The 10,609-nt window shown below is 42.7% G+C and overlaps 1 protein-coding gene across 2 annotated transcripts in view; it reads left to right on the forward strand.

Moving 5' to 3' along the window:
* The window catches only part of ADAM28 (ADAM metallopeptidase domain 28), a 39,800-nt gene extending 33,348 nt beyond the window's left edge, over window positions 1-6,452 (forward strand). Inside the window, exons 18-24 of one of the 2 annotated variants that reach the window (XM_090051693.1) lie at window positions 566-644; window positions 1,108-1,210; window positions 1,645-1,744; window positions 3,319-3,384; window positions 3,847-3,924; window positions 4,094-4,153; window positions 4,494-6,452. In XM_090051693.1, coding sequence (XP_089907819.1) covers window positions 566-644; window positions 1,108-1,210; window positions 1,645-1,744; window positions 3,319-3,384; window positions 3,847-3,924; window positions 4,094-4,153; window positions 4,494-4,526 — 519 coding nt within the window. In that variant the 3' untranslated portion in view covers window positions 4,527-6,452. The remainder of the gene's footprint in view (window positions 1-565; window positions 645-1,107; window positions 1,211-1,644; window positions 1,745-3,318; window positions 3,385-3,846; window positions 3,925-4,093; window positions 4,154-4,493) is intronic. The other variant, XM_090051694.1, reaches the window with a different exon arrangement.
* Window positions 6,453-10,609: the final 4,157 nt, after the last annotated feature.

Raw genomic sequence — 10,609 nt, forward strand, 5'->3', positions numbered from 1 at the left:
CTGCCCTCCCTTTTCAAGTATTTAGAGGGTTACAGATAGAGGACCCGATTCCAAGGCCTGTCACCTTGTGCTGTGATTTACACTTGTGTAAAAAACTGGCCAATCCAAAGTATATGTATTTTACCCTTAACTAAGGGTAAATGACTGCAAAAGGCACAAGACAGTAGAGAACTGGCCATGTGATATACCACTATTATGTGAGCCAAACCTTGGTTCAATTAAAACGAATGGCGATTTTTACACTGTCTTCAGAGGGACCAACAGGTGCCTCACCCAGAGCCTACTGAAACCAGTGACAAGACCCACACTGACACCAGTGAATTTCAGGTCAGGCTTACTCATTTCTGTAGAGTGAGTCAGAAATCTGTTCTTAAAATGGTTGCAGTCTGGATGAACGCTGTGGAAGTCAGTAGAGTTGAAACCGAGGAAATGAGAAAAAAAACTTGGCTCCTTTTTAATTGGATGGGCAACCATAATTTTTTGCAAGCTTTGATAGTATTCAGCCAGCATTGTTTTCATCCTTCTCTCCAATTTAAAGACCAATACTAGATTTCTCCTTCTCTAGGTGTGCAACCATGAACTGGAGTGCCAGTGTGAAGAAGGCTGGGCCCCGCCAAACTGTGAAGACTCCACAACAGTTAAAAGTGAGAATTTTGCAATAATCTTGTACTGTCAAGTGAGATATTGGTCAGAATAGAGACTGCATCCAGAGACAGCGCAAGCAGCACAGTGCCATTAAGTGGAACAACACTGAATGATACCAGCTGCAGATCCAACCTCAAGTACAGGAATTTCTTTCTTTGAATATATGCTCTCTGTCTGTCTTTAGTCAGAGCTACTTATTTGAAAGGGTAGAGCAAGTTCTTAGTCCTGATACCTCTACAGGGGTCATGCACCTATGGGACAGAGAGAGAGGGAGGGAGGGATGGGGGAGAGAGAAGCAGAGAGTCTTCACAGTGGGAAGGCTTCAATCTTTAATTTCTAGAAAGGCCCTTCTGAAGGAGAATTTGGGGGCTATAACTATGTCCCTCTTGAGTAATATGTGCATCTGCCGTCTCTTGATGTTGTTTGGAAATAATCACGTGTTGCGCTGTATTATTATGGCAGGTTTCGCCATCATTTCTGGTGTCCTGGCAGCCCTCGCAGTTATTGTCATACTGGTTGCTTTATTCATCCGTTACCAAAAAAGTGAGAAGAAGAAATATCAGAGGTAAAGCAGTCACGCTTTTGAGAAGTATCTGGAACAGATTTCAGATAGGAGTTTTAATAGAGCAGAAAAGCAATAAGCCACCTCAAATCAGTGGGAATTGGTTTCTTAACTTCATTTGGCTTCTTCAAAAGCTTGAGTATCCAGAAAAAAAGTGGAATTTTCAACCACCAGATCAGAAATTGACCTGGTGTCACCCCTACCTCTTAGGATTAACTAACATTCATACAGTGCTCTTTGGGGGGAGTGGAGGAGGAAGGGAAAGTAAACTTCTTAATAAGTGTTAAGCAAACAGTAATGAGGTAACAAGCCAGGTGCTGAATGCTAGCCATTCATGGAAAATTTTCCAGGATTTCACATCTTTTTTTTTTAAGGGGACTGAGATTAGACACACACACTCAAATGAAAATCCTAATTAATGTGCAATTCCTTTGTAGCAGCCAGGAGCCAGCTGTATCTGGAGCCACAAACCAAACCTATGGAGGGCAAGAACCAAGAAGAAAAGAACATGTTGCCCCCAACGTGCCTATCCAGAAGGTAAGAAGCTAGAAGCACAATTGGGTTATAGACTGACCAACTAATACCTATGAGGTCAGATCCTATTCCACGTACTAGGCACCTACATGGCTTTGGGCATGTAAATATGATCCTTCTCCACTGTTTCAAGCCCCTAACAAGCCATGTCTGACTTTTGTAACAACTTTGCACAGGATGAAGGCACTTTATGTTAATAGTTTTCAAGTACTTGAATAGGGTTGAACACCCTGTTCAAATCTGCTGATGACACTAAAATGTGGGGGATGTGGGCACGCTAGAAGGGAGGGATAGGCTACAATCGGACCTAGACAGGTTACAGGGGTGGGCAGATGAGAATAGGATGGGTTTCAACACTGACAAGTGCAAGGTGCTGCACCTGGGGAGGAACAACCAGCACAATACCTACAGGCTGGGGAACTCCCCTCTTGTCAGCACGGAGGTGGAAAAGGATCTCGGAGTCATCATTGATGCCAAGATGAACGTGGGCCGGCAGTGTGGGGACACAGTCAGGAAGGCCAACTGCACCTTGTCATGCATCCACAGATGCATCTCGAGCAGGTCCAGGGAGGTGATCCTCCCCCTCTATGCGGCACTGGTCAGGCTGCAGCTGGAGTACTGCGTCCAGTTCTGGGTGCCACACTTCAGGAGGGATGTGGACGACATGGAGAGGGTCCAGAGGAGGCCACTCGCATGATCAGGGGACAACAGGGCAGGCCCTATGAGGAGAGGCTACGGGACCTGAACCCGTTCAGCCTCCACAAGAGAAGTGGCCTGTTACGAACTAGTCAGGGGGGATCAGCAGGCACTGGGGAAGTCCCTGTTTGGGATTGGCCTGGATTGGGTGGTTGTAAAGCAAAACTAACAAACAAAATAGAATAGGTTAAAGGACAGCTCACACGGGCTAGGAACAGACATTTAAAAAGCCTGAGCCTGAAAATGACTCAATCATTGCGGGTTAGTCTAACCTGGCTAGGCTAAACCAGTCTGTAACCCTACAGACATTCCCTCTGCACTGAAAAAATGCTGGCACATGCCTGCAGTGGCTCAGGCTAGAAGCCGGGGGGTGCTAGAGCAGCCCTTCCTGCCCTTTCATAGTGGTGAACTGAGGGGGATGTGGCCAAGCCCTGGCAGGGAATTGATAACATGGGTTCCCCCACCTTCTGAGCAGCCCAACAGGGAATTGATTACACAAGGCTCATCACCCCTAACTCAGTGTTTATCACCCCAGTAAGAAAACAACAGAGGGACATTACCAGCTACCTGCTGATTCTGCTTTGTCCTGTCTACCGCAGCACAGGCCGTAGCCACCATGTGGCTGCTAGCTAATGCTGTGTGTCTGTGTAAGGCAGAGGGGATGGGGCAATGCCTGTGTAGAGGGCAGGGGGGGAGCAGAAGCCACGCAGATGCCTACAGTTTCTGCCAGAGCTGCAGCCAGGGAGGAGAGGGGGGAAGCCAGCCCTGCTGTAGAGCAGAGAGCCCTGCCCAGTGCAGAGAGCATACCGAGATGCTGGGGGAGTCTGATTTAACTTAAACCAGCAAGGATCAAGTTTAATTTCAATGTTTTCTGTTTTCAGTTCAATGATAAAAGAGTTCTCCTTCCCATACCTCCAGCACAGGAAAACAAACCAAACTTTCATCAAGTAAGGATATTTATAGATTTTTTTTTCTATTCATTTTATTTCTGGTAAGGAACCTTTCAAGGTTTATTTGAAATCTCAAATGTATAGCTTGCTAGAAAACTCTAAGTCACCTTTTTTGTCCCTTGTCACTAACACTGTAATTTATTCCTACTCCCTTAGCAGACCTCAGAGAAAGGATCCAATAGAAAGCCAAACACTGAAATGGGTTAACATCCTAATAAGGGGTTTTAGAAAAACTAGGGTGAAATCCTGCTCCTTGAAATGAATGGCAAAAATCCAGCCGACTTCAGCAGTTAGGAATACATCGCTAGTCTATTTAAATTGGGTTTATTCTGAATTCAATGCTGTTCTTTAGCAATATCCTTGTAATTTTCTTAAGGAACAGAGGTCTTCACGTTTCCTCTTTACATGCAGACATGGAGACAGTCAGGGTAAACATAGCATTATTTTCTTCTTTTTCAGCCTATCATGAAGCCAACTGTTCCACCACCTCCAGTTCCTACAAACAAACGAGCCTTTTTGCCTGCCACAGGTGATTTTGTAAGTACACTCCCATATCTCCCATATATTTATTTCTTCTTTCCTGTCTGGAAACGTTGTAATAGATAGGTGAGACAACTATAGTAGCCACTTGTTTCTGAAGAGGAACAAATCATAACAGTACATAAATAAGGAAATATATAACATTTAAAACTATTTTTTGTCACAGGCAACAAAGAACTCAGCTCCTTTACCAGCCAACAAGGGCAAGCCTCCACCTCCACGCCAGGTAACAAAACAATTATTAACTGTGGACCAAATTATAGTTTCCTTATTTTATAGTTACCCCAATGACTTCAGTAGAAGCATTTTTGGAATAAAGTATCATTCAGACAAGTAAGAGAACCAATACATGACTCTTCTGATTGGGTGGGTCATGGGAACATAGGATTAACTTCATAAGATTCAACTTCTGGTCCATCTAGTCAGGCATCTCCAGCACTGGCAATTTTTGCTGTTTTATAGGAAGTGGGAAAAGCCTGTCCAAACCTGTGCAATTGCTGAATTTAATGACTTGGGGTTTTTTAATATCAGTCACTTTATTTCTTCATGTGTTTCTTTTCACATAGGCTTTAAAACCCCCAATTAAACCCAGGGTATGATGCTGCTGAAGTGGAAGTGATCAATGGAAATTTACGGAAATTTGGAGAGGCACTTTCTCTCTGTTCACCTTCTGGGTCTTCCATTTACAAAGGAAACAACAGGGGTCCCTAGTGGTCCATACGTGGGTTTTGCTCATATTTTTTAAACAAAGGTGATGCTCTTATCAAATGAATACAACCTGCCAATGCTTGCTGCAGAGAGGAAAAGAGAGCAGAAGAGCAAACTGCACAGAGGTGTAACGTGTACATAAGTTATTAAAATCAGCCTTTTATATATTTATAGTCTTAGAAATATGAGAGTTGGGAATGCCTGGGACACCAGAATTGCTTTATAAACTCTAAGCTAAATTAAATTTCTGGATCAGTGGTCCAGCATGCATTTCAACAGGGACGATACTCGATGTTTCATGTGCAAAGTTATACTAGCTGGAAAAAAAATTCTTCCCGACATTCAAAGGAAATGAACTGATGTCCTTGAAGTGTGTGTCAGGATTACCCATCTTCCTGAGTATTTCATCAGCTGTGTGTACAGACTAAAAGCAACTGACACATCAAAAATATCTATTCTGGTTCTAAAAAGAAAAGGTTCTTCTGGGATTATATTACCCCTTTATTCTCTGCAATTTAAAATGTCCCAGAGTGAGCAGAATGGTTCTTTTGTATAAGGAGGACTAGAGATGTGACCATAGATACAGAATATCAAAGTCAAACAATTTGTTGCTTAGATCATGGTGCTCTAGGAGTGCATTCTTTACTAGCCAAAACGGAACTTCATCTACTATAATTCAACCAGGTTACAAAAGTTATAAAAAAAGAGCAAAAATTCCTTAATTTATTTTATCTACCCCTTAGCTCAGAAAATATCTAATAGGTTTTCCCTTCCAGCATATACACACACTGGTATTTTTTTAATTCTGGCATTGCTCGTTGCACTGTGGTGTGTTATTATTGTAAGGCTACTAATGAATACTAAACCAGGCACACGGTTTTATTACTGTAGGACACTTCCTGAGTATGGGGCTTTGCACACTGGTATACTACTATGGCGTTGTTCATTAGCTCTGGCATGTTGGCAATGGTATTGTTGACACTGTTGGCCCACTGGCATAGATTTTAATGGTACTGTTGGCATTGATATTATTGATGCTGTGAGGCTGCTGGCACTTTTGTTATTGTTACCATTGGCATAAATATTATTGATGCTTCTGGAAAAGATATTTTTAGGATGAAGCACACGGAAGTATTTTTCAAGGACTAAAGATGTTACAAAAAATAAAACAAGGCTGAACCTGAACTTATATCCAAAGCATTCAACTTTTCAGAGAGGTTCCAGTTGGAATCAGGTTTGGTTCTGGGCCTGAATCAAAATCAGAGTCGCCTTTTTGTTTTCAAAAGAAAGTGAGCCTGAAGAAGACAGGCTTCTGCCACTTCGGCACAAAACCCTTCCTAAGAAAGATTACATGATCGCAGAACCATCAAAACAAAATCCTAGTCTTGTGTTTGCCTCAAACTGAAATTTGGAATAGCATTTTAAACTCATTTTGTAATAGGTTCTCACCACTGCCTTTTTGTTTCAGAACCAGTTATACAAGTGAAAAACACATTTCTTTTGTTACACCATGATTACCTTTAGGCTGTTAATCAAGTACTGTATATTCTGTAAAGTAAGAATGATGCAATGCAATGCTAATATTCTCCAACTTTCCTTGGAGTTTGTTGGTTTGGGGTGCAAACTTAGGGAGAAAGATTTATTGGAAAATTATTGGTTGCCTTCACTTCAGCATAATTCCTTCTCTGAGTTTATTCAGAGACTGACTTTAATAAAAGCAAGTCTGAGTATAGTATATGGGAATAAAACTGTTTTCATGACCTGTGAATAATGTATTTATAAAAGTCTATTCACAAATAAAATTTGTGATTTTAAAAAGCAAAGCTAGTGCCCAGTACCTGCTTCTTATTTGGACCAACCTTCCAAACATCATTGCATTTACACAGTAATTGCATGAAGTGTAGCTGAGTATAGTATATGCACAATTGCAGTAACTCAAGCTTATAAACTCCTGAGCAGGTAACTTCAGCTCTGTTGTTCTGTTAAGCAACCATGACATCTACTGTTAGAAAGCCTCCATTGCAAGTAGAAACCAAAACTAAGCTTCTACCATGAAGGATACTGAGAATATTTTCACAGATGACATCTTCAAGGAGCTGACTCACAAACAGATAAAACTCCATTCATAGTCAAAGAATTTAAACTCATTTTCACCAGCAGAATTTCTGCCCCACAATATTATCACCTTAGATCAAGAAAGGCAACCCCTGGCATTTGTGCTAGAGCATTGCACATGAAAGCATTTTGCTCGACACTCATGCCTTGGGGAAGGGGCTGGGGCTGCACCGCCACAACAAGGATCAGGCTCCTCATGGCTTCCCCACTGTCCGCCCCGGCATGCCAACAACTTACAAGTCAAGACTGCAAACATTTTTGGCGCGCTGGTCAAAAATGTTGCTCACCCATGCCCTAGACCTTAGCATTACATGCAAGTCTTAGCATTACAAGCAGTTGCAAACTGAGACTGTTCTCACACGAGTGTCTGAGACAGGCCTCTGTAATCAGAAGAGGAACAATTCAAGCTTCATGTGTGCGCACCAGTCGGAGTAAAAAGGGGGCACATGCCCCCCGACAGGGCTGTCCCCGCTGCCGATGCTGTCAGCGGCTTCTGAGGGTGTTTGCCAGCCCCGCCCCTGCCAGTGGCTTCTGCAGGCGCTCGCCAGCCCTGTCCCTGCTGCTGCCACCACCACCGACTTCTGCAGGTGCCCCCCCAGACTCAAGAGGCACCAATCACCCATGCATCTCCATTCTGCATGCTCTTACTATTTGAAAGCAGTAACTTGATGGGCACCCAGCAAGGATTCTTGTGATTTCACCTCTGAGCTCCCAATCTTGCTCGGTGTGTTTTAGTCCACATGCTTATGCATACTCTCAACACCTGGGAAGGTCCAGCCCAACATGTAGCATTCTACTGTAAACAATCTTAGCATAGTGAGATCAGCAAATCAGCACCCACAGGGTCAGTGATCATTTATACAGAGGTTCAAAGAAAGGTGGCTGGCAGGGGGCAGCATCTTCCTGTTCACTCCCAAAAGCAAAAGGATAACTTGCACTCCCCTTCCTCTATAAACTTCCTCCACTTTTGGCCAGTGTCCTGAAAAGCCAGTCAGGTTCCAATCTAACCCCCCTGTTTTTCCCTCCTCCTACAATAATTTTGAGGGATGTTGCTGCCAAAAATAGCTACTTCCATCACTTTGCACAATGTGCTGCAGTTTCAGCAGAGTTTTCTGAGGCCAAAGCAAGTCAGGAGCATGCTGTCAGACCATAACTGTGGCCTGGATACCATCTCATTCCTTGCCTTCTGCATGCAAGTCTACACATGGCCCTTTCAAACATCCACTTTCTCCTGCATGTGGCACAGTGAAAACACTGAGGGGCATAGAGAGAGAAACCCCGAGGACATTCACTACATTAGGAAAAAAGCATGACAAAATCCAGACAAGGTTCTTTGGGTGAATCTGATATCTTTTATTAGACCAACTTAAATAGTTGGAAAACAATTCAAATTGGTCTAATAAAAGATATCAGATTCACCCAAAGAACCTTGTCTGCCTGTGTCCTTAGACCAACATGGCTACAACCTACACTCCTGTGACAAAATCCAGACAGAGATGCCCTAGCAGCCATTATTTCAAATTAACTGATTACATTTTTCAGTGCAGTGCATGCTTTTTAGCCTTGACTTATGGATTCAAATACATTAACACTAACAGCACCAGCCAGGACGAGTGAGAAGATAAGGCCAGAATCAGATTCTCAGACAAAAAGGCACCAGCCAACTAATCAATAGTCTAAGCCCTACCCTTCCAATAAATACGAGACCCTGGAAATGACATGCTTACAGATATTCAAGTTAGGAGGAAGCCCTTGCTTTGTAAACTCTTAATGAACAAAAAGCTAAACCAGAAGCTACACTCATTCAGCCACGTATCTGATTGCATGAAATAAGCACCACTTCTATTAGCTTGAGAGTAAGGATTTTCTTCCCTTCAGCTATCTCAATCCAGTCCATAAACATGTCTGTGCCTAACACCAATGCAATCCATCATTAGTATTTCTGGGAGAACAAAAAACTGAAGGTCAGGCTCTTTGCTGGTATAAACTGATGTAAGTCTATTGAAATGACTGGAAATACTCAAACCAACAGCTGCAGAGAATATCCAACTGGTCCTAATGGCTCCCAATTGCTGAGAGACAGAGATGGCTCTTGCAGCAGGGTAATTTGCTGCCCACTGACAGATTAGCTTATATGATGCTCAGCCATTAGCTGCTGCTTATTATTTATCAGCAGGTGAAAATGTCAGTCTTTAATCATCAACTTATTGATAGCTTCCTGTGTGTTGCATAATAGGATGTTTCCAATTTTCCCTGGGGTGATGATGAAACCCTTGGGTAAGGCACAGAGATGTCTGAAGGGTTGCCACCAATTGCTGTGGCCACCAGATTACTTTAAAGCCATCTCCAAAAGAGTCATACGGATATTGACAGGCTCTAACTGACATTAGATCCATAAATAATTCTGCATAATGCATGGCCCAAGCCTTCAAAGAGTCTAGGGGGAGAAAGTGGAAGCTAGAGTATTGATGGATGTGTTTACAGCAGCAAAAAGAAGAGGAAGTGGTTTCCCTGGGATTTGCCTATGTCTCTTCACAAAGAAATGGAAGAAGTCTTGATCGCAGGTGACAAAGAACAAAAAAGGTCATAGTCTAAAGCACTGGCCATCAGCACAAACGAGTTAGTGTACAGTGAATAGATTGGCCTCCCAACAATGACAGATGAATCCAAAACCTTAAGTGGTTACGTCTCTAATGTGCTATTGACCGACAACACTTCTCCCCCTAAATGGATCTGTGCACTCCGTTTGAGAATACCTACAGTGATGTCTTAAGATGGAAAGCAAATAAACCCATTCTCCACCAGACACACTACACAGCAGTTTGTCTTACTAAAAAGAAGAGAGCTGCAGCAGGGCTCATACGCCTGAATCAGCTGACAATCACCAGATCTCCAGATAGCTGTAATTTGCTGTGAATTTTTCATGCAAGAGTCAGCTTTGCACTGCAGGCACAGATCAGAATGGAAAATAAGCCTGAAATATTAATGATACATATCTGAGTGCAGGCAGAATAAGGACAAGGCTGTAAGTAGAGAGATAGGAGCTTGCCCAGGCTGAGCGAATCGTTCCCCTTTTTGTCCAAAAGCAGGCTAAATGCAAGTAACATACCTATTTCAGAGGTGCTGATCATCTGAGATGTGTGCTGAAATCTCAGGGTGTAAAGCATTTCTGAAAACATGGCCCTCAGTTGACATCACAAGTTGGATATTACCAAACTGAAACAGCTTTGATGACCAGACTCTCAGGGAATACAGCACACGCATATTACGCAGGACTGTAGCATGACTGAGGGCTGAACAGGCCCCAGCAACAGTACAACTGGCTGCCATAAAAACTTGTGGTTTGTGTCCAGCTCTTCACTGGGAAGATAAATCCACCTGAGCCAAAAATCACAGCTTGTCACTTGTTTTATTCAACTAGGGCCATATCAGGCATTGGCACCCAATGTTGCCCACATGTTTTGTATCAAGACAATGACTTGTTTAATGACCAGAAACACAAGATGAGCACTCTAATTTGCATCAGTATGAATTTCTTTTGGCTTCTTTGGGTTTGTGCTTTTATATTTTACACATACTTCATTTATGTAGCCAGTTCTTGTTCTTAAAATTCATCCCGACATAAGGTTAGGGTGATTTATTTAATTACCACCCTACTTGGGAACACTGTAATCAGAGGAATAGTGCCTGCTCATTATTTATTTAAAATGTGCAAACCAGCATAGATTTCTGCAAGATATATTCCACCTTCTGGCCACAAGCACCCCAAGGGAAAGAAGGAAATACAGTTACATTTATATGCACCTTTTGCAGACCTGTAAAACCTCCCTCTCCGGGTAGGAATAATAGGCAGAATCTG

The sequence above is a fragment of the Crocodylus siamensis genome, chromosome 6, assembly GCF_052110815.1.
Source record: "Crocodylus siamensis isolate JL-2025a chromosome 6, ASM5211081v1, whole genome shotgun sequence".
NCBI classification, from domain to species: Eukaryota; Metazoa; Chordata; order Crocodylia; family Crocodylidae; genus Crocodylus; species Crocodylus siamensis.